This window comes from Setaria viridis, chromosome 4 (genome assembly GCF_005286985.2).
Source record: "Setaria viridis chromosome 4, Setaria_viridis_v4.0, whole genome shotgun sequence".
NCBI classification, from domain to species: Eukaryota; Viridiplantae; Streptophyta; class Magnoliopsida; order Poales; family Poaceae; genus Setaria; species Setaria viridis.
Window position 1 is genome coordinate 12,085,274 of NC_048266.2, and position 24,805 is coordinate 12,110,078.

At 44.7% G+C, this 24,805-nt stretch overlaps 2 protein-coding genes and 1 pseudogene across 2 annotated transcripts; all 3 read left to right on the forward strand.

The window, feature by feature from the left end:
• Positions 1–1,154: 1,154 nt before the first annotated feature.
• Positions 1,155–2,582, forward strand: LOC117853436 (uncharacterized; annotated as a pseudogene).
• A 2,814-nt stretch (positions 2,583–5,396) lies between these two features.
• On the forward strand, positions 5,397–8,553 carry LOC117852868 (F-box/WD-40 repeat-containing protein At5g21040). Its single transcript, XM_034735154.2, has 2 exons — positions 5,397–5,577; positions 6,547–8,553. Exon 2 carries the CDS (start codon positions 6,624–6,626, stop codon positions 8,277–8,279), a length of 1,656 nt encoding a protein of 551 aa, XP_034591045.1. The 5' UTR covers positions 5,397–5,577; positions 6,547–6,623; the 3' UTR covers positions 8,280–8,553.
• Positions 8,554–13,696: 5,143 nt separating this feature from the next.
• Positions 13,697–15,282, forward strand: LOC117853437 (protein trichome birefringence-like 19). The gene has a single exon (XM_034735800.2). The coding sequence runs from the start codon at positions 13,832–13,834 to the stop codon at positions 15,140–15,142; it is 1,311 nt and encodes a 436-aa protein (XP_034591691.1). The 5' UTR covers positions 13,697–13,831; the 3' UTR covers positions 15,143–15,282.
• Positions 15,283–24,805: the final 9,523 nt, after the last annotated feature.

The following is a 24,805-nucleotide window of genomic DNA, read 5'->3' on the forward strand; positions in this document are numbered from 1 at the left end:
CGGCAAAGCGCCCCAAGCCATGACCAACCTGATGCTACCAGAGGAGCTATCAGGACTGCAGGAGCCCCAACGCCGCGCCGCTGCGTCTCGTTCTCATCTTTGTCCCAGAATGCGCCTCGTGCAGCCCAAAAAAGGGAGGAAAGCCTCCTTCCTTGTGCCGAAATGGAACGGGAACCCAAGCCGGCCCACACATCTGCTAGAAGGCACAGCTGCGCAGCCAAAGCCCAAGTCCGTCCGCAGTTTATCGGCCCATCTGAATAAACCCACGCCATCAAAACTGCATCGGCCGCGGCCCGTGGGCCGGTAAGCCCGCCAGTTCAAGACGTGACCGACCCACACTGCTGCCGTCGCGCGGCTGCTGTGCCGTGTGCCCGCGTCCGTATGTTTCCAGGACAGGTGCTCCAGGTCCAGGATCTATTTGTGGAAACTGTTTTGGTAAGGGTCTATTTGCAAAAACTTTAGTTTGGCAGCCCAATTCCCCACGGGGTCCTGAACTTTTCCCCGTGGAGGAATGCCACGCCGATTGTTTCCACGGGGCTCCCAACCGATGACTTTGGCAGCCCGCTAGGATGGGGACTTCAACCCAAGCGAGCCCAATTTCCCCGAGGAATTGCACCGACCTACGGAGATCAAGCAGTTCTCCCCGTCCACATCTCCCCGTGCTATCGTCTCGCGTACTCCCGTAAAAAGCTGCCGCCGGCCGCCTCGCGACTTCCTCCAAGAATCCAGTCCAGATGCGCCTCCTCCAACCCTTCTCTGATCCCCATCTCCTCCGAATCGTCCCCTTCTCATCCCCTTTCCTTTCTTGGCTAGGGTTCTACTCCGGCGCTAGGGAGATGGAGTAGGGGTAGGTGGTGCCGCCCGCTCCTGCAGGAATCCGCCGCCACTGCCGATCACCACCGTTGCTCCTGGCATCTAGCTCGCATCTCACTCCTGGTGTTTTCGTCTCCCCCGTCACGCGTCTCGCTCGCGCAAGCGAGAGAGGGGCGCCTGCTCCTGCTCCTGCAGAAGCTGCTACCGCCGTGGCTCCCAGCTCTCGCGCGACCTCCTCCAAGAATCCACGTCCAAGTGCGCCTCTTCCACCCCTTGTTGATAAATGCTTAGTTCATTGTGCTAATTAAGAATATGATTTATATATACATACACTAGATAATATGATCTTGGAGGAGCAAGTTAGGCAGTTCTTGTTGGAGGAGGAGGAAGAGGATGATGAGCTATTTTTTGTACTTGTTCCTGCCATAATCTCGTACCTACCAGAAGAGAAAATACATGTGCACACATCTTCTCTTCCTGGTGCCAAAAAGGTTAAGTAAATCCTTGAAGGGCACCCGAGTTGGTGTAAAGTTGAGTTCTAAATGGAGCTTGAAATATTTAAAGCCACAGCGGATTTCCTTAGAAGAGAAAATTTGCTCCTTGACACACGAGGTGTTGCTGTTGAGGAGCAGCTTGGGATGTTCATGCTCTCACACAATGCAAGCAACCAAAGGCTACAAAAAACTTTTCAACACAGTGGCGAGACGATCCATCGGAAAATAATAGAAGTTTGCAAAAAAAATTCTGCCTTGACTCATCGATTTGTGAGACTTCCAAGTTTATTCCAAACTCATATCAGAATCACAATAGATCATCATTTTATGCCCTTGTTTTAGGTGGGAATAATCCTTTCCCCAATCTTTTCTTTCCTTGCGTACCAAGTTCTTAATTTCTTTCCTTCTGTGCAGAATGGCATTGGTGCAATCAATGGCACTCATATATCAATCACCATCACAGAAGAGAAGGCCCCTCCCTATTTCCTTGCATGCCAAGTCCTTAATTTCTTTCCTTCTATACAGAATGACATTGGTGCAATCGATGGGACTCATATACTAATCACCATCACATAAGACAAGGCCCCTCCAATAGGAAAGGAACCCTATCACATAATGTTATATTAGCCTACAACTTCGATCTTAACTTCACATTCATTTCATGCGGATGGGAAGGGTTAACATCATATGCATGAGTCCTTAGATTTGTTGTTAGCAAAGGATTTATTGTGCCAGAGGGGAAGTTCTATCTTGTAGATGGTGGGTACGCAAATACATCATCCTTTATTGCCCCGTATCGAGGAGTTCGGTACCATCCTAGTGAGTTTAGAAGGCATCGTTCGTCTCAAAGTGGTTATGCAAACTAAAAAACTGTTCAACCATCGCCATGCATTGCTTTGCAACCATACAGAAAGGGCCATTGGTGTTCTAAAGAAGAGGTTCCCGATTCTGAAAGTAGGCATTTTTCATCCCATAGAAAATCAAATCAAGATTGCAGCTGCAACAGTTGCATTTCACAATATAATTAGAGGGTAAAATGATCAAGAGGTGTGGCTGGATGACCAACCAAACTATATGCTAACAGATCAATATGTTGATGTGCCGGAAGGGGACAACAACTATCCAAGTGAGGGGGAGCCAAATGATGGCAGTACTCTTAGAGATCATATCGCACACCAAATGTGGGCTGCTTATAATAATAATAATAATTACTTTAGAATAATATCTTTTAGAGGAGTATGGTTCCTCCAGTTTGTGTATGATTTACTTATGTAATTTTTGGAACTTTCTACTGCAAACATTATTGTAATAAGTACTTTTTAATGCAATTGTTATCTTTATACTTGAATTTCTTTTTTTGAGACACCTTGATCTTACTTATGTTTCTTTGTACTTCATCTTAACATGTTTTGGGAAATGCAGCCATGGTAGGAGAAGCTGATAGAGCTGCTTGGAACTCCGAATCTTGTTGAAATATTGCATGACTACAAAGATAACCCCAAATATAAAGGTCAAAATGGTTGGGTATCAGAGGGCTGGAGGATTATCACCAGCAAGTTCAATGAGAAGTTTCCCGTAGCTCATTTCACAAAGAAGTAGGTGCAGGAGAAGGAGCTCAAAGCTAATTACAAAGCATTAAGAGATGCTAAAAGAGATAGTGGTAATGGTTGGAATGAATCTTTGTGTATGATACTAATGGAACCAAAAGTACGGGAGAAGCTAATTGCGGTAAGGTATTTGAACTCTATATAAAATATGCTAAAAACTAGCTAAGTTATTATTGTTAACTAATTATTCTTTTCTGTTACATTCAATAGAATCACCCATACCAATTGGAATCACTATATGAAGGTGAAGCTCTCTCACTTGTATATCTTAATTTGTTACTTTCAACATTAAACAATTTATTGGTTCTTTGAAACTCATCTAATCTGAATTCCAATTATATCTATGAATAGGAAGTGTTGCTACAAGCAACCTAAACTTTATGTCATCTGCACCTGCAGCTTCTGCTCCTACTCCTGCACCTACTCCTGATCTTCCTCCTCCAGCTCCTGCTCTCCCTACTCCAACTCCTGTTGAAAGAAGTAATTCTGAACAAAGCTTTCATAATGATCTCAGTCTCTATGGTACAAATCCCTTTGCCTCCAATTTTGATGTCCAAGAGACCTCGAGTGCACGTAATGAAAATAATGAAGCTCGATCTGCCTCATCAAATAAAGATTCAAGGCAAGAAGAAGGTGGAAAAAAGTATAAGCAAAGTCATATTGAATCTGCTCTTGAGGGACATGTGGAGTACAAAAAGAGCCAAACTAGCTAAACTTTGGAAGCTCTTGAAGAAAAAAAAAAGGCAAGCGGAAGAATTTTCAGTTGAGAAATGTGTTGATCAAGTGGATGCTATGGTTGAATTAACCGATAAGGAGAAGTCATATACTTTGGATATTTTTGAATCTGAGACACTCAGAAAGACATTCATTACAACTAAGAATCCTAATGTTCGATTACTGTGGTTGAAACAAAAAATCAGGTACATTTCTTTGAATATGCTCAGTGTATGGTTCATGAAAAATTTACTTATCTGATCATGTCTAACCATGTAAAATTTTGCTTTGTATGAACCTTCTGCTGCTGACATGGCTAAATTATTTCATTTTTTTATTAATTGCAGAGCCCTTATGGGAAGCACTGCATGATTCGAGAGTCAGTCGCCAAGATCCCAAAGGTAGCTTTTGTGTTGTTTCTTTCGTGCTAAGTATCATAGCTTTTTCATCATGTCAGTTTTGCTATAGTTTGCTCCACGTTTGCTAAAATGATAGTTCATTTTTTCTGAACTTATCATAAACCAACTTATTTGCTAATCCTTGATTTGTTCCATTGATTATTGGTTGGTACAACAAGTTACTATTAATCAACTTGTGCTAGATATTACACTCTTGCTTTGTGTGAATCTTCTGCTGCTGACATGACTGAATTATTTTAAAATTTTTATTCTTTTGTTAACTGCAGTGCCCTTAGTGTGAGCACTACATGATACTAGTATCATGTGGATTGTCAAGATCACTAAATAATGAGTATCTAAAAGACCAAAACTCGAATATATAAGTGACTGTGCATGCAGATTTCTAGTTACTTGTGACATTTTTAATCTGGACAGATTGGACAGGCACAATGCATATAAGAAATGTCATGCCCTGGCTGCTTCCTGACAATCTACAAGATCTCGTGATAGATTTTCTTGACTGTCTTTTTTGATAGATTGTTGTGCTGGATAAGTACATTTGCTGCAAGATTTTATTTGCATTGTCGTAACAAAATTATTATGAGCTAAGCTAATCTGGTTTTATTTTTAAGTCGAAGCTGAAGTCATATTTTGATCTTGTCTTGTCTAGTAGGAAACTGCAACGACGTTGTCTCTCTGGTCTTTGCAAACTTGTGCTAGATATTTACACACTGCAGCAGCGTTGTCTCTCTGGTCTTTGCAAACTTGTGCTAGATATTTACACTTTTGCTTTGTGTGCTACCAATTTGCCACCTTCTACTGCTGATATGGCTGAATTATTTCACAATTTTGACTCTTTTTTGTTTACCTGCAGAGTCCTTGGTGGAAGCAATACATGATTTGAGAAAAATGAAACGATTTGTGCTGAATTGACATGCCAATTTACTGGCTCTTGATGCTTGCACATGTGTTTTTTATATGCTGAAGTGCGTTGTATCGTGCCACGATAACAGTTCTGAAAAATTTTGAACATGTTGTGTAACATAGGAGTCGTATGGTGTGAATCATTTTAGCCGTCTTCTCATTTTAAGTATGTTGGTACTGGTCGAGAAGGATTAAGCTTATATTTATATGTAATAGCACGTGCCTATTACCTCCGGGGACCATGGAGTAATATTCTGCTATTTTGGATAATATCTTGATAATATATACATTAAACCTGTATGGACTAGTATAACGTCTAACACTAGATTCTCCGTGTGCCAAGTAAATACCAGCGGGGCTTCGAAATAGTAGAGGAGCATTTTCCCCCGCAGGGTTATCTTCCCCGGAAATTCCCGGTAGGGGCTTTCTTCCCTGGGTTAGTTGCTCCTGCTGCCAAACTAAGCCTAAAAAGGGCTGAGCGCCTCGCGTTGCCTCCTCTTCCTGTCCGCTCCACGCCTTCGCCTCTCTGTTTCTTTCCTAGCGGCGACGGCGACGACGACAGGGCGAGCTTCGACGCCCTTGGCCAAGTCTTCGTCGGGCGCTTCGCCGATGACCAGCAACCGGCAGGTACGCCCACTCATTCCCTTCCCTTCCCTTCCTGCCGTGCGAAATCAAACACCCCAAAGTTCAAAACCCTAATACATGCAATTTGTGTTCGGATCTGAATGCCTGTCGCTGGGGAGGGTTTGGCCACGCCCGTGCTTGCCCACCACAAAATCAATTCATCGATTGCCCCTTCAGCACCCTCCCCAGATTTGCCCATATCCATGTGCCCATTACTTATGTTCCAGCTTTCACAGGCAATTAATCAAGAATAGGCAAACAAATCGTGATCAATTAATTGGCAAACACCCATAGATCGAACGCAGGGAAAATATTTCTTGTTCCTCACGTATCCACGCTCTCAGAAGCAATCCAATTAAGGAATGCTGAATCAATTCGTCGCAACAAAAACAAAAAGAAAGAATCGCGCAGGAGCAGCTAGCAATAGGAAAAGCGAATTTGTGGGATTTGTCTGCTTAGTAACCCATGTGCTAGGCCCTTGCCATACCTCTCATCACCGATGGTTTCTTCCAATCCTCTGTACCTGGTGTTTCCTGCTGCTAAATCTCACCTGGAGATGTTGCGATGCTTCCATTGGCGAGATCGCTGCAGCTATGAGCAGGGTGGGGGTCGGCGAGGTTCGGGGAAAGTAAGGGCAATGGCGGTTGCGGCAGATGCGAGTGCTATGTTGATGGGGAGCCTTGCTGGAGTCGCCGCTACTGGCGGCATGCTACTGGTGTGTACAGGGATTACCCTACCCTACCCTCTTATCAAACGGGTATATATCCATACCCTACCCGTCTTCTAATGGCTGCACGGGGATTAAGCACGTGTGGATTTGGGCAATGGACAAGGGTATCGAGTGGCAGTTTATAGATCTGACTATGTATTTATCTGCTAGCTTTTATTTTTTTTGCAAAAATTTATCGGGTGTACATGTGCACCCATGTCCTATACTGGATTTGAGCATTGATCTCTCCTTTTCTTTTTCAGCTGTCTGTGTTCTGATTCTCCTGGATTGAGGGGATTGCTCTTTGGAGATTCATCTCGAAGTTGGATTTCACAATTTTATGGCCTTTGACTGCAACAAGGGAAGAGGAGTTTCTTCGCCTGATAATTGCTCCAGCATTTGCCCTGAGGGTACACTCATCCAGGCAAATCCCTTATCTCACTACTGGAAGGCTAAAGGTTGGAAGAGCCGCAGCAAATTAGGGAACCAGAAGTCCAGTTATGAATCAATTCCAAGAGACTCTAATCCAAAGAAAGATGATGAAGTGCGGGGTGAAGCAACTGCCTCGACCTGTGGTCTCAGGTGCTTCACCGATTTGCCAGCTGCATTGGTCTGTGAGGTCCTTGCACGCCTCGATGCAAAGGAGCTTGGAATTGTATCTTGTGTCTCCACCCTTCTGCATACTTTAGCCACAGATCATCACGGATGGAAGAAGTTGTACTGTGAAAGATGGGGGCTTCCAAATCTTCCTGCCACCCTAAATGGGCCTTTGGTTCCAGGTGGTCCCCTAGACGGGAAGTCCTGGAAAACATTTTTTGTGGAGCGGGAGTTTCGAAGTAAATCATTCATGGGGAAATTCAATGTGGATGTTTTTCGTGGCCACAATGAGGATGTACGTGCTGTGTTCCTTCTGGCATCGGCAAATCTGATTTTCAGTGGCGGTCGTGATTCTGTGGTTAGGATGTGGAACATGGAGGAAGGGCTCTTGATTGATACATCCCGCCCACTTGGTGGCACCATCAGGGCGATTGCAGCTGACACTAGGCTTTTAGTGACTGGAGGAACCAATGCCTACATTCAGTGTTGGAGGGCTGTTGAAGGGAATGATCACCTTTTTCACATCTCTGGAAATGGTACTGACCAGAATTCAGAGTTTCGCCTCTGGGGACATGAAGGTCCTCTGACTTGTCTTGCCTTAGATTCATTGAGGATTTACAGTGGTTCTTGGGACATGACTGTTCGTGTTTGGGACAGGACTCGCATGGAGTGTCTGCAAAAGCTCATGCATGCAGACTGGGTCTGGGATCTTGCTCCACATGGAAATACCATTGCTAGTACAGCTGGTAGAGATGTATATGTATGGGATATCAGGAACAGTGAGTTGACAAGCTTAATTTCCAATGCACATGTTGGAAACGCGTATTCTTTGGCTCGGACACACTTGATGGATGTGCTATTTACTGGTGGAGAGGATGGAGCTATTCGCTTGTTTAATATTTCTGATGTCTCTGATGATGAGGATAGTAAACCACTTGCTACTTGGGTGCCACATTCAGGCCCAGTTCATTCTCTTGCTTTTGAGTATCCATGGCTTGTCTCAGCCTCGAGTGATGGTAGGATTGCATTGATTGATTCGAGGAAGCTTCTGACCCCAAAAAAGTCATCAAAGGGCCCTTTCAGTGTTAAGAGCTTTGATGTGAGCACCATAGAGCCTCCACAGAGGATGCTTCATGGCTTTAGATGTGATCTCTTCTCCATTGCCATTGGTGCAGATAGGATTGTATGTGCAGGCGAGGATGGTGTTGTCAGGGTGTGGAACTTCTCAGAAGCACTGGAGATTGAGAGGAGGGCACAGGCTCTAAGGAGTTTGAGGCAGGAGAACCGCATGAGGCGGAGGAAGGCACAAGCAGAGATGAATGCAAATGGTAGAAGGCCCGACCAGTGCTCAATAGCCATGAAAAAGAACCAACTGAAGGGTGATAAGAGTGTCACTTAGCATAACAAGCATTCCATTAACGAGAAGGTCAAGTCTTAGATTAGGATTTGCACTATTCATGCAGTTGCAGTTTATCATGGCCGTACATTTCCATCATTTGATATTTCCTTGTTGGAAATTACGTAGATTTTAATTCCATCCAAGCCAGGTTTACTAAATATGTTGTTCAACATTGGCACATTCAGATTTTCAACTTTTATATGGTTACAAAGCGTTATGATTATCCATTTATGGCCGGTTGTATATTGATGAAATGGAAAAGAAGTTCCTTGCATCTTTGAGTTGTAGTTTCATCTGGTCTTTAACTTTCTATTTGCAGTTATGACAGGAATAATCAACTTTATTTGTTTGTGTAAAATAATTGCATCAAAATTTTCAGTGCCAAGACTACTACCGGATGTCTTATATAACTTTGTGGCCTTCAGCATGAAAATCTTGGGTTGTACTGCAGCCTTCTCAAGGGTAGATTTACAATTTTTGGAGTAAGTTGCTAAGAAGTTAGCTGAAAACAAGTGTTACTACACTAGATATAAAATTGAACTGCACACAGATCCTCTCTTGAGTTCTCATAGAGATTATTGAATGATTAACAAAAAGTTTTTTATTTTACTTTTGTTTGCATAGTAAGCACTGTTTCATAAATTGAGGGATCTTTAAAAAATTTGAGTGTGTTGTGTTCGTCTGGTGGACCAGGAACTTAGTTTTCAGTTGGTTTCGGTACACCATATATGATCAGGGCCGGTTCCAGCAGGTGGTGGGATCTTGAGCCCCCCTTACCGCTGCCTGAAGCATGGATCCCCTCGCGTCGTACAGCACGGTGCAATACAGCGGTAGGCCAGCAGCAGTGCAGCACCAGTTTGGGAGCAATCAAGCAAGTGCCTAGGTATATAAATGCAAATATCTCATTCTCTGTAATCAGCTCCTGGAGTAGTTGGAATAGTTTACAGCTTCAATTGAGGATTACTTTGCCTAGTAATATTGAGCTGAACTTGAATCTGCATTTGGTTTGGTTTGAGCTGAATCTGAACCTCAATCTGCATTTGGTTTGGTTTGAGCTGAATCTGAACTTTGCTTAGTAATGTTGCATTTGGTTTGAGCTGAATCTGCTCCAACGATTTAGGAGCCAGAATGGTCAGGGCTCTAGTTTGGCAGTTCCTAGCTTCTGGCCGGACGGTTAATAGCATGAATGATTTTAGTATTGGAGTTTTGTTCAGCTTGTTAATACTTAATAGGTCAGTGTGCCGATTGGCTGGTCTGTTCAGTGTGCTAATTGGCCAATGTGGTCAGTGTGCTGATTGGTAGATGGCGATGTCACATCCCTGAACTTATCTACTGTTCTGAATCATTGGCAATGTCAGGCAGCATAATTTTCGATGCTTGTCAAGTTATGCTTTGTCCCTAATACAATTCTGCACTCTACACCTCCATTGTTTGTGTGTTATACACAACTGTTTGCATCTGACAGGCCATGCACTGGCCACATGCTGCAGGTTTTCACCAGGGACTGGGAATTTGCAGGGCAAGGGAGTTTTGATTCTTGCGCAGGAAGCTTACTGGATGCTTCCATCCCAAATTGATCTCAGATTTCCATTTTCCTTCGCCGGTTTCAAGCGATCATTTGAACAGTGGGGTCATGGTCTGATGTGGAAGCCACTCGGATTGTGATTATTTTCTCCTCATGGGTCAAAATCAGGTCTTGGCTCGACTTGAAAAGACAATGTAGCGTTGCCTTTGTTTGAAAATGAAAGTGCAGGCTTCATGTGAGAGGTTGGCACTTGCTCCCTAAGGCCTCATTTAGAAGTCTCAAACTCCTCAGGGATCCCAGACCTTTCCCGGGGAAGGGAGGCCACAGGGGCAGAAGCCGCGGGCCAGCAAACCAGCAGGTTTATGTTCATATATGCATCCACAGATCTTAGATTAGTTTATGATATTCTTGCTTAGGTTGTGCTCAGATTAGATTGGACTATACCTATGCACTTCTTGATTGTGTGGGAGGAAGATGATAGCTTGCAAATTGTAATTATACGGATGCATCACCATTGGTAACCTGCTATCCTCCTAGCTGTGCTTACGTGAAGTTCATAAAAGGATTGATCTACAATAGAGCTTGGTTTATGTGAAGTGTAGAGATTTTCAATCAGTTTGATGAATGATTTAACTTTCATGTAAGACACGGATAAATTATGCAAATTCTTTATATAGCTTTTCCAGACCAGGTGAAAGGAATCATCTGTAGGGTATATATCTTACTGAGCAGAGATATTGCATTGTTACATATATGTGCTTATTTCACTATATATTGCCATATAGTAGCTATGAAAATAAAATCCTAGATATTATGCAGATTTTTTTTGCTGTTTGGGAATGAAAATACTTTAGTTTAGGGATAAAGCCCCCCGAAAAAAGAAACCTGATGAGTGGATAATGTTAATGCTAATTAGTGGAGAGATGAAAGAAATGCAGTACTGCATATATTGGTTGGTTTCCTTTGTTTTCTTATTTACTGTTTGCTAATGTCACCCTTTTAGCTAGAGGTACTTGTCATCTGAATGCGGCATATAGTTTCAGCTAGTATAAGATTGGATGGTCGTTGAAAGAAAACAGTTATGCAGTTATGTTGGTGGTTGTTCAGTGCTGACAGTATTTGGTAGCAGCTATATCGTTTGCCGTGTTGCTAGAGATTGTTTGGTGCTGATATGTACTCTGTTTCTAGCCCATCCTGAATGTGCAAGTTGAATCAGCTGGCTGGTTGCTTGTTTGTTAGGGGCAGGAGAGGGAGCATCAAGTGATAGTATATTCTGAGCATATCTGGTCTGGTAGAGTGTATTGGCTTTAAAAAGCTACTCGTTCCGTTTCAAATTGTAGGTTGTTTTGACTTTTCTAGGTTTATAGATATTATTATACATCTAGACATATACTATATCTAAGTGCATAGCAAAAACTATGTATCTAGAAAAACTATGTATCTAGAAAAGTCAAAACGACCTACAATTTGGAACGGAGGGAGTACGTGTTTTAATATTTTTCCATGATATGTTCCAGTAGATCTCCATATCAAGAACATGTTTGTTTTTTTATCCCCTTATTGCTTGTTTTTAATTTGGCATATGATCATTTCATTGGCCGATTGTGATCTAACTGCAGATCTATCTAGGACCACACTTGCTGCAGGATGTCCCAGTGAACAGGGAAACAAGCAAGTGAAATTGTTTAGGTAGGTAATCAAGATGTTTGATTTTCCTATCTACTCGCTAGTTATTTAGAGCTATAGCCTACAGTTCATCCTGAGGTCCTCATGCCCTTTATAGCTTGCTCCAAAATGACTTTACTCATCTCGATTGAACCAGTACATTTCTTGAGATCGAAATGCAGAATGTGTAAATACAGTAATATCCTTGTCTTGCTTTCTTGTTGAAAAGATCACATAAACCTTTTCTCAATAACATGAAATATAGTGATAGAATCACAAAACAGAGCATTGGTAACCTTTTCTATAACTCACATGAATGAAGAATGATGCATATAGTTACATCTTAGGAATTTAGCTCGTATTCAGTAGTTCATAACTGCATTCCATGTTCTAATTTTGGTTGCCAGAATTGACCTGCACAGTATGAATCACACCTTCTCAATAGTGAGGTCCTTTTGCTGCTTGTATTTTAGAGGGTGTGGCTCAAACTGCTCGTCGTTTCAGAAGTTTCTAGTTGCGACGTGCATGCGTCTTGTGATGACGAAAGGAAAGTGAAGCTGTGAGGGGGCAATCCCGTAATGGCAGCTATCACAGGGCACAGGCCGGTGACCTTCCAGCCGTCCTCGTGAACGTGGCGAGGGGCAAAGCAAGGAAACACAGTACCCATCTGCGCGAGGAGGGACGAGGGAGGGAGGAACAGGGCCATGTGTTGCTGCACCCGGCATCTATCCCCTTTCTGTTTTAGCCAAGGGCGCGGTGTACTTGTGCTTCTAGGGATTCTAGAGGGAGGTAAGTTGCATCAGCGTTGCTGCATTGGTTATTTGGTTTGGTTGGGTGGTGGTGGGCTTGTGGCGATGTCGCCAGCAGTGGACACCGTTTGCTGTAAAGTGACACTAGGTAATGACCTAAAACGTATCTCTACTGCCGCACCGTTAATGTCTTATATACTTTAAGAGCTTTGTTACAATAATTTGAATGTACCCTTTTTTATTTGCGTACCAAAAAAGAATTAAATACTTAAATGATTTACACATAATTAAAAGGGTATCATAATAATTTCTCACTATTTTTTATACTTGGTGTCACCAAATTGTTATTTCTTGGTACTTTCTCCTTAAGAACTTCACGGTACTTCTTTTATTTCCACTGTTTGCGGGATGGACGGATCTTATTTTTTTCAATCACTCTAAAATCGATCTTATTTTAATCTCCATTCCATTTCAAGATGTAGGTCGTTTTAGCTTTTACAGGTACGTAGACTTTACTATGCATCGAACGACCTAGACTTTGCTATGCATCTAACGACCTACATTTTAATTTTAAAACGGAGAGAGTAGATATCATAAGAAAGTGTTTTCCAATATAAATCTAACGATAACAAATTTGAATGACAATATAAGCTACAACTTCTTAGACGATTAAAGTGTTGTTCAAAGATTAAATATTTCTTTTATAAAAAAGATTAAAATAATTGGATTTTCACTTGTATGCGTCCACGCAAAGGGATCAGTAACAAGTGAATTGGCTTGAGGTGGTGTTGGTGATGCTAGCCACGGCCCACGGTATTGGATTATTACACATGGTCACGCTATTACTAAAAAGGGATCTTGATAGCGTTGCTCCGTTTAGTAATACACACTAGCTCACGTACATTTTCTTGTATATAAATGATACTAGCTCACGTACATTGCACTGGCCAAGATCAATAGAGCATACCATTCCCGAATATTGTCACGAGCCACGTCTCCATGGATCAGTCAACCACGGAGCACGTCTTGCTGAGTTGACTTTTTGATGTCAAGTGGGACCCTCCCCACTACTTATGCACTGGTAAACAAACATTTCAAGCCCGGTTTGAATACAAACTTCTAAAGTTTACTTAAATTGCTAGTCCTAAAGTTTAGTACATGGCTGTTTGGATGGACTACTAATCTTTAGGACTTTAGAGGGAAAATGTCATTTTTACCCTTCAATTACTCATCTAAACTACCCCTGCACTGTTCACGTCATTAATGCATGCGAGGGTAATAGGGGTAAAGGGGGACTTGGGGACCACTTTTAGGAGAAATAGGATCCGTTAGGACCCCTTGGCCCTCCTAATGAAAATGACCCTCCTAATAGCACTTTTAGGACCCATGTTTAGATGCACAAGTCCTAAAAGTGTCCTAAAAGTGAAATCGTAATCTTTAGAAGGGTGTATACAAACACTGCCTTATATGCTTACCGTATACGTTGACATTCATCCAAAATTATATTCACGGATAGCATTCTTCCTCCAATTAGCAAATGCACTTGAGCTCCCGTGCACTACGTACAGATCCACATCCACAGCCGCGACACCAGTGTTGTCGGCAGCCCACCCATGACGGCACTCCCGGTGATCCCTTCCCTCCGCGGCCTCCTCCTCACCGGAGCTCGCCGGACCCGCCATGCCGTCCCCAAGATTATCACGTCCGTCCCCGCCCTCGCCGCCTTCCTCATCCTGGCCGCCGCCACGTTCTTGGTCATTTCCCTCGGCCCCTTCCAACGGTCACCCACCTCCTCCTCCTCCTCCCTGTTCTCCGGCTCCGGCGCCACCTGCGACCTCACGCGAGGCCAGTGGGTGCGCGACCCCGCCGCGCGGCCGTACTACACCAACGCGACGTGCGCCTTCATCGAGGGCTACCAGAACTGCATGAAGCACGGCAGGCCGAGCCTGGAGTTCCTGCGGTGGCGGTGGCGGCCCGAAGGCGCCGGCTGCGGCGACGGCGTGCCGGGCCGCCGCTTCGACGCCGTGCGGTTCCTCCGGCTCGTCCGCGGCAAGTCCATCCTCTTCGTCGGCGACTCGCTGGCCAGCAGCCACGTCCGGTCGCTCGTGTGCACCCTGTCGCAGGTGGATGGCTCCCCGGAGAGGTCGAGCTCCGGGGGGTTCGAGCGCTGGCGGTTCCCGGCGCACGGGTTCACGGTGGCCTTCTTCTGGACGCCGTTCCAGGTGCGGTGGCGCCTGACGCGGGGCCCGCCGGAGCCGGTCGGTCCGGACAGGCAGGGCGAGGTGTTCGCCGGCCCCAGCGACCTCCACCTCGACGAGCCCGACCCGCGGTGGGCGGCGGCGGCCAGGGACCACGACGTCGTGGTCATGTCCGCGTCGCACTGGTTCGCGCGCCCCGCCGTGTACTACCGCGGCGGCCGCGTCGCCGGGTGCCACGGCTGCGGCGCGGCGGCGCTGGCGAACGCCACCGCTCTCATCAAGCCGGAGCAAGCGCAGCGGGCCGCGTTCCGGACCGTGCTCCGGGCGCTGGCCGGGATGGAGGGGTTCAGGGGGACGGCGATCCTGCGGACGGTGGCGCCGACGCACTACGAGAACGGCGGGTGGTTCGACGGCGGGGAGTGCACGGCCACGAAGCCGGTGGACCCCGAGGATCCGGTGGAGATTGCGGAGCCGGAGGGCGAGTTCTACAGGGCGCAGGTGGAGGAGTTCGCGGCGGCGGAGGAGGACGCGAGGAGGAACGGCGTGCGGCTGAGGCTTATGGACGTGACCAAGATGATGCTGCGCCGGCCGGACGGGCACCCCGACCGGTACGGCCACGGCGCCGGCGAGCACGAGGGCTTCGACATCGACTGCCTGCACTGGTGCCTGCCGGGACCGATCGATGTGTGGAACGACCTTCTGTTTCAGATCCTCGCCGGTCGTTAGACGTATTTCGTTGCTTGTCTTGTGATACGCGAAAATTTTCCTCCGATTTTGATGATGTTCCATTGTTTTATTATTGATCATTCATGATATCATCGATTGATATATGAAACTGACACTTCAATCGTGTGTTCTCTGTTCTACTTCTACCTTGTAAACTGGCGCGATCTTTTACTGCTCTTTGCCACTAAAGGGCGGTACAACAGAATGCATCATATATATGTTCCCAATGAACTAAATTAAACACCTTTAAACATATAGCGGTAAAATTAGAAAAATATATGCAATCATTCCGTGGACTATGTGGATAGAGATAAAGATAGGGATCCCTATAAATCGAAATATATGGAAAAAGTGCACTTTTTGACTACTACTATTTCTTAGACTTTTTCAAGGAAACATCGTTTTTTCGATTTTGACTGAATTGGTCGGAGCGTAGACGAGCGAGCAGAGCCCAGGAAAGAGGTCAGATCGTATACACATTTTTTTTAGTCGCTGCCACCCATGGAACAAACCAAAAGCATGGGCGTGTTTGGTTACACCCAGAGAAAGCCGAGCCAAAATTTTATTCACGACCAAACCTTGCACACGGCCAACATCTGTCTAAAATGGTGATGTTTGGATTGCAACCATGTAAAGTCCAAATATGGCAAAAAAGAAAAATAATAGTTGTGGGTATGACATGTGGACCCCACACAAAATTGTAGTTTTTAGCACGAAAACCTATTCAATATGGATCTTGATAGATTGATCGAATTGCAAGGAATAAGATAGTGCAAATAGTTTACAATTTGCTATGGAGGTTTAAGAGATTTGTTTAAGGCTTGATACAAAGCATTGCGTGCATCTGACTTGTCCTGTTGTCATCCAATATTTTTTTTTAGGCAAGCTATAATTGGGCCTGGTTTTGACTTCGCCATCTAAAACGGAGTAAACTGTAAGCCACGACCAATCAGGACCAGTAAGTTGTTTCATCTACGTACCAGCTACTCATAAAACAAGAGAAGAGTATGTACAATGCATGTGAAAGCACGAGTGCCCGAGACCCAACATAGAAATTAAGAGAGAGCCTTTTGGTTATCATGTCATCCACTAAAACTCATAAATTGAGTGGGGGCATTTGCCCTCACTAGGTCGCACATGAGGTACACTCTAGTAAGTTTGAACTATGGTTTTCTTTCATGTTTGAATACAAGCTATTTGATATTTTCCTTTACGAAACAATTCTGGTCTTTTAGTAGAACCGATTTTACATGGTGTATCGTCGAGTGTTGGTAAGATTTCACATATATGTTTGTTGGGGACTGCACAAATCGGAGACAATCCCTAATTAGGTTTGTTTTATTTTCTTTCAGTCTCTTTTTAGTTTTTTATTCTGTCACTTTTGTATGCACTCAAAATTTACATATTCATTTCAACAGTTGTTCATGTCTTCACCAATTTGCACGCAGGTGAGGACATCTTACTCGTAACTTATTTAAACAACTTATTTATGCATTCAACACTATCTAAAACTTGAGAAACACATGTGAGCATGGCCCATGAGAACCAAGTTTCTCATTTTTCATTCTTTTTCTTTGTTCCGGCTGTTATTAACCTATTGAGAAACCAGGTAATGGCCCGTGCGTTCCTACGGGCTGACATCATGATGATCAGTATTATTATTTTGATTGATACTTGTTCACAATTTACAGCCTTTCAAACATATCTTGCATCACCGAACACATTCAAAAACCTTCATATACTCCTTACAAGAAAGAAAAAAATTAAAGGAGGCTAATCAGTGCATCACCGAACAGCACAAACTAATTTCCAAAGCTTCGTACATGGCCCTGATCCAGTTCGCACACATCTAATTCCTAATTCCCAATGAATTAAACAGGGACTCGAGATTTCTATACCAAACAAATCATAATCATGAAACAACAAAACAAACCAAGAATTGCCATGAGACAATAGAGGAAAGAGAGGAAGGGGCAGCGTGGAGGGTGGAGATTTTTTTTAACCTTTTTGTTTTATTTATTTTTAAAAATAACCTCAGCGGGACTTTATTTGCGGCAGATGACCCTTTTGGCTGCGCCAGACCGCCCGGCGCGGCAGGCAGCCTCTGCCGCACCACATGCACTGGCGTGGCGGGCCCCTACCACGCTGGGCGCCAGGTGGGCGCTGACGTGGGCGGGCGCTCGCCGCGCCAGCCCGCCTGGTGCGGCAGCGCCTGCACTACACGCGCGCGCCGGCTCCTTCCTCCTCCCTCCCTCCTTTCTTCTTCCTCCAGAACAACCATGCCTAAGCTCTTTGCCGCCGCCGCCCGCCGCCCCACCCCCAAATCCACCCAAAATCCGGCGATTTCGGTGGGGGAAAGTTGTGGAAATCGATCCTTGCTTCGTGTGGAAGGTATCCCCCTACTTTTTCTCGTGTTTTACCGTTGCATTTGGTAGATCAAAGGATGTTTAGGTGACTTAGGGTTAGGTTGATGATTTCAAGTTTGAATGAAATGCAATGGTATTTTATGTTAGATGATACGTAGTTCAGATGCAATTGAGTCTCTGCCCGCGATATTGATGTGTAGAACTTGTCGATTTAGGTATATATTCATTGAATTGTGTAGTTTACATGAAATGTATATTTTTTTGTTTGCAATTTGTCCAATATGTGTAATGTGTCTAGTTGATTTGTCGAATATGTGCAATGTGTAGTGTATATGACATGGTGAAATGTTTGTATTTTGTAGATGGATCGTTTAGTTCGATTTTTTGATGGTGGTATTGTGAAATAAAATGGGGAGTTAGAGAATATGAATGAGTCAATTGAATTCTTCGAGGGTCCTCCAAGTTTTACTGATTTAGTTGACTGTGTAATGAGGAAGTATGGATGTAGAGTGGATGAGATGAGTTTGAGAGGTTGTTTTGATTGTGGGAAAGCTAGAGCTCATTATGTTCTCATGAAGTTAGCATCCGATGCGAATTGGAAGCACTATAAGGATGTAGTTCACGAGGCTAATGTTGCATGTTTGGAGGTTATAGTTGAAATTGTTCGTATGCCTGGTCCAAATGTTGTCGTGAGGGAGGAAGTGGCGGTAGTGAATCGTAATGGTACCTAGGAGTCAGAAATGTTGCATCATGTGTTAGGTGAAACATAATGTGGTTTTGACTTGGCTATTGCCAATGATGATTTTCCCAATAACATTTTTGAGAGGGATGAAGCAAATATAGATGATGATAATGTCTCTATGGGTTCCGAAGATTGTGAATTCGAGGAAGATGGGGTAGTAGGTGTGGAGGTAGAGGAGGAGTCACTATCTCAGAGTGGTGGGCATGAATATGAGGATGACGGGGTAGAAAATGAAGTGGATGGACCGCAGTTTGACACTGCAACCGTGTATGATGTAGAAGGCATTCGTCGTATGGACGATTGTTTTTTTTACACCCAGAACGAGTTGCGGTTGTTAAAAGAATGTGATGTCGAACTGCCATCCGTTCGCAATGATAAGGACATCAGTATGGTCCACAAAGCAATATGTGAATCTAGTATGGTGAATTCCGAAGGGACGTCCGTTGGTGAAAGTCCAGTGATTAAGAAGGGGATGAAGTTCAATAGTCTTGAGGAGCTGAAGTTTTTCTTGGCTGACTACGCAGTGAGGTTACACAGACCTTTTAGCGTAGTTCACTCTAATAAGAACTTAAGATACAATGTGATGTGCAAGCAAGGATGCCATTGGCGTGTATGATCTCGGCTAATATCAAGCACCAGACAATGGAGAATTGCAAATGTTGTGCAACCGCATACTTGTCGTTCGTCACAGCCAAAGCGAGTGCACGTACAGTGCACATCAAAGTACCTTGGGCGGCGTATCCTAGGCATTATCCGTAAAGACAGCGAGACATCGGTGCCATCCCTCGTGGAGTCCATCTTCACCTTTAGTGGGTACCGTGTGAAGTATTCAAAGGCTTGGCGGGTGAAGCAACACGCCGTTGCCCTGCTTTGGGAGGACTGGAAGGAGTCGTATGGCATGGTTCCTAGGGTACTCACAGCTATAGCCTACTACAATCCCGGGGTTAAATGGTTCATCGACTCATGTGGCATGATGCATCCTGACAATGGAGTTTTGAAGCATATACTGCAAAGGGTATTTTGGTGCTTCCCTCAATGTAGTGAGGCATTCCAACATTGCCGTCTTGTGATACTTGTGGACGGTACATTCTTGACTGGGAAGTATAAGGGCACATTAATGATGGCAGTTGGTGTAGATTCAGAACAACAGCTTGTGCCTCTTGCTTTTTCCTTGGCCGAGAGTAAGAATAATGAGAGTTGGTCATGGTTTATGAAACTTGTTCGGCGACATGTTCTTGGACCTTCACGGATAGTGTGTATGATATCAGATAGGCATCATGGGCTCCTAAATTGTGCGAAGGACCACATGGATGGTTTTCCACCGCTTGTGCATAGGTGGTGCACGAGGCACTTTGCTGCCAACATGTCGCGTCGGCAGAAGAGCGACCGTGTGATTGGAAAATTGAAGACTTTATGCAAGGTTCATACGGAGAGAGAATTTAGTGAGAAGTTATAAGATCTAGTGAAGGACTTGAACGATGATGCAAAAGAATGGTTGAAGGGTGAAATGGAGGATAAGGATAAATGGGTGCAGGATTTCGATGAGGGAGGGATGCATTGGGGTATTATGACCACGAACTACTCGGAATCACTAAACGCTGTTTTCAAAGGCATCCAAAGTAGGCCCGTCTCTGGAATTATTGAATACTCATTCGAAAAATGCAACGTCTACTTTGTGGACCGATGGCAAAAGGCACGTGCAATGTTGGATGAAGGCCATAGAATTGGGAAAGTTGCAGATGATTATTTATCACAGGCTGAGCTTAGATCCGTGCACCACTTAGCTGAACCGTACGAGCCAGAAATGATGGTGTATTCTATAAGAAGTTGCGGTACGACTAACATTGGGGGTGAGAGTCATGGAGGCCGACACTACAGAGTGAATCTGAATGAAGTTTCGTGCACCTGCAACGTTCCTCAATTGTTGCACCTTCCATGTTCACACTTCATTACAGCTTGCAAGGCAAGAGGTCTTAACTATGAAAGTTCCTTGTACATGTCACCGTTGTACTCTAGGGAGCACACCGTCAGAATATTGGAATCAAGCTTTCAACCTTACCTTGATCCGTCACAATGGCCGGCATATGAAGGGGTAGGGTACGTGCCCAACCCCAATTTGATGAGAAATAAAGTAGGAAGGAGGCAGAAGAAGCGTTTCATAGGTGACATGGACGTGTCGCAAGGGAGGCTTTCTGCAGATTATGGCACTGGTGATTTTGATGTGGACAGGTTGAAAAATCGTTGCTCGAAGTGCCACAAGATCATTAGGAATTGCACATGCCACAATAGAAATTCTAAAGGCACGAAATCTAGGGCGAACAGTAATAGGCCGCGTTCTTCGAACAATAGGGTATGCGCGTTGCTCGTATTTTGCATGGTTATCATTTTATCTTTTTTTATAGTAGTAAATTATCATAGTTACCTTATCATATAATGAAGTTTTTACTAACGATCTTGTTTGTTGTTTCTTTAGGATGGCGGCCCCAGTGTACCCGCTTCTTGAGTCCGCGTACGACTTGCAGCACCATGCCCACCACCTCGCCGACCTAAATGAGGTACTACATCAGTTATTAACAATGGTTGCTAATTTATGCTTGATGAATGCATACCTTAGGATGAGAATTGCAAGATTTTCGTATGAAATGTTCTTATCAATGCTTGCTAATTTGTCGCAGTAGTGCATAACATTCCTTTTCACTTGTATTTTGAAAGTAGTCGTTACGAAATTCTTATAAATTGAGGATGTGCCTGTCCTTAATATTTGCTTGTGTACAATGTAAACAATTTCATACTGAAAATGTCATTTATATCATATTTGTGTTACTTACCACTTTAGTAGCCCTTTATTCTCAAATGCATTGACTTCTCATTTTTGTAATAATCTTATAATGTTTTGCAGGATTTGAAACCACTCATGGCTAGAGTGCACTCACCACTTAGGTGGGATGAGCGGTACGCGGAGTACTTGCAAAGAGCAGGTTTTTTGGATCTTGCAGTTCAGGTTGTCGCGGGTGTCCCTCCAATGGACGGACTATTGTTGACCGCTATGGTCGACAGGTGGTGTCTGGAGACTCACACTTTCCACCTCCCGTTCGGAGAGATGACCATCACAATGCAGGATGTTACTATGATACCGGTCTTCCACTGGAGGGGCATCTAGTGACGGGAATTATACAGAATGAGAATTGGCGTGACATAGTTGAAATGCATATTGGGATTAGGCCGCCAGAGCTAGAGGACGGAGACAACTCCAAGAAGACCTCTGGTGTCAGCTCCGCATGGTTGAGGGAGCACAAACGTTTGTCCGCAGGGAGCAAATGATGAGGTTGTGCTGCGATACGCTCGAGTTTGGCTATGGCACTTTGTGAGCACATTCCTCCTTCCTGATGCAGCTAGGAACACGGTGTCTTGGATGGTTCTCCCCATTTTGGGTCAGCATTGGGACAACATAGCCATTTACAGTTGGGGCTCAGCGGTTCTCGCCTGGCTGTATAGGCAACTATGTGAGGCTTGCAGGCGCACTGCGAGGGATTCCAATGTTGGAGGGTGCACCTATATGCTGTAGATTTGGATTTGGGAGCGAATGCTCGTGGGTCGACCTTCCCGTCTTCGTGTCGATGTAAGTCACAACGGCTAATTCCTTTTTCTGCTTTAATGTTCAGAAAACTGTTGTATCATGTGACCAATTGGACTTACTTGCAATTTTAGCCATGGCATCGAAACGATGCTCATCCCACATTCTATCATGTGTGGAAGCATGTGCAGCCCGTTCGTGGCAATCCTGATAGGCGCTACGGGGCCTACACAAATGAGTTGGATGTTGTCACGCAGCACCAGGTAATTTGCTCACCAGAGTTTTTTAAGCTCTATTCCATATAATGACAGATGAAATAAGTATTGCGTACAAATTTTTGAAGGTTGAATGGAAACCGTACGACCGTGAGCAGCTAAGCCAGATCGTATTTTCACCGACGTGCTACAGAGACAGAGAGTTGTGGAGGTGCACGACTCCAATGATATTCTACTACGTCGTAGAGTTCCATATGCCGCATAGGGTGATGCGGCAGTTTAGGAGGATGCAACCGTGCCCTCCTTTGGAATTATCGACTTCGCAGCAGTTGCACAGGTATGCAGGAATAATTAGCTACTAGAGGTTATTCGATACACGTACTTAACATGTTATACTAATACTTCACTAATTTCTGATGCAGGATCGACCGCAGAAAGAGGTATAAGGAGAATGATTGGAGGGTGAAGCATGCTCAGTACCTCATCATGTGGGAGAATAGGCAAAGATGCGATCCTGAAGATGGACCGTACTAGCGAGTAGGACCAAACAATGAGGACATACAATGGTATTGTACTTCGACGAGAACTAAAGTGAAACCATCTTGGAGTAATGTGCCCATTGAGGATGCATCGTCTGACTAGTCCGATGACATAGCTGATGTGTACGACACGGTGACACGCTATGGGACACAGCCTGAGTGTGCACCTCTCCACGACTACATGGTAAGATTTCAGTTTGTAATCATAGTATCGTAACATTGATCACTCATGGAATGAAAATTATGCGTACAAGGACAACAGCTTGCAAGGCTCTCAAATGAGGCGGACGTGGTCATGGAGCGTGCCGTCGGATCCGGTGATGGTCTGCTTCGTCAGTTCGCAGAGGTAGAAGCCCAACCTAATTTCCACTTATGCTCGTACTACCTTTGTAACCCTATCAATATCATAGTTGTGAATATATGCTGCTTACATGTTGCAGAGGGTTCGGAAAAGCTGCAGGCGAATGGCCATGAGGATGAACTGCATGTCGTCCTCAGATGTGCACCACGGGGGCAATGGCCAGGGTACTTCTTCAGGATCACGTCGGACTCCATTGGCGACTTCCCCCAGGGCTGCAACACGGTCCACTGCTGCAGGTCCTAGCAGGAGATCACGAGGCAAGGCACCCGCATCCCCTCAGGCAAGCGAGGACTCTGAAGGTGAGCAGTCCGAGGATGATGACCCTACATATGGTGAGGAACTGGAGATTTCCAGCATGATCGATGCTCCACCTGTGACTCAGACACAGGGATAATCCAGTCAGGTACATTCACAAGTTTCCCCAAATTCAATTCTAGATTGTTAATGTTCACTCCCGAAGTGTCATACAAATTTTATGCTTTCTGCCCAATTATTCCATAGGAACCTGCACCTCGTACCCGGATACCACACCGGCGGCATCGTTCCCGGGACCACACCGACGTTGGCAGTGCCAATGTGCTGCCCACGCATCCAAGGAGGGAGCGTCGCCCAAGAGATCCTTTTAGCCCTCCGGTTGAGCGGCGGCCACGACAATGAATGTTGCATGTCTCAAGTGTGATGCACTAGGTGTGCAATTTATGTTATATGTGTGTGCAAGACTATTGGAACGGTCACGTGTGTAAAAGACTAAGTTGGATGTTAGGTTTATTTCTGTTCGTACAATGGTATATGTTTGTGTTGGCGCTAGAAATCGGTCAACCGAATCCCCAGCGTCTGACACACGACCTGGGAGAATCTGCTTAACTCCTGTTCGGGTGATTGCCCTGGTGCGATTCATGCGGCGTGCCAACCAATCTGACCTGTTGATTGGCAAGGAAGAATACGTGTCAGATCCAGAAGTCGCGATCGGCTAAATTTCCGATCTTGAGAAAGCTTATCAGCGAATCGGCCGATTTGCCGTAATAAAGAAATCGGCTATGAAACAGCCGACTACCAAGCAGCGTGAACGAGAATTATTGGAGTAATCGGTACAATGCTACAGTAGCAACACTGGGAACTGATCTAATCGGCTATGCGTAGAATAAGTAAATTAAACAACAAAAACAATATGAGAAAAGCCGAAACTGCCGATTCCTAGCTGGATAACTGGTGATAAAACTAGAAAAGACAGGTAAAACCTACAATTCTAGTGAATATCGATAACTAGTGAATAAATCTAAACGAAACAACAGCGATGCGCCCGAAGTTAAAGCTTAGAATTTACTCGGTAAACGGAACTTACAAGATCGGCTGGAGGTCAAGTTGATGCAGCCCCGCCAACCCGTACGAACTCGTGAAAAAGAAGAAAGTATTTGACGAAGTCGCCTGCTTGAAAGTAAGTACGAGGAAATAGTAATTTGTTGTATTGAGTAGTTGATGATTACAGATCTTCAAAGGTGGCTATTTATAGCCCCGTATAGACGACTCCTTATCTGACTAGAACTCTATCCCTAATTCAAATAGAAAATAAATATTTACAAGCACGACTCGTACTAGGTTGGTTATTATACGCTTCATGGGCTGATTTCCTCTTCATCCTTCTGATCCTTTCCAAGCCCATACCGACCCAATTATTCCAACCTCCTAATCGGCCGATTCCTCATCGGCAAAGGGTAACCAATCGGGAACCAGGCATGTCCGATCCAAACCCCAAGGGTTAAGCGAGGCAGAATTCCTAAAGATCCATCGGCCGATCCTGTACTGTAGCATTGGCCGATCCTGGACTGTAGCACCAACCAACACCGATCTCTAACTGTAGCGCCATTC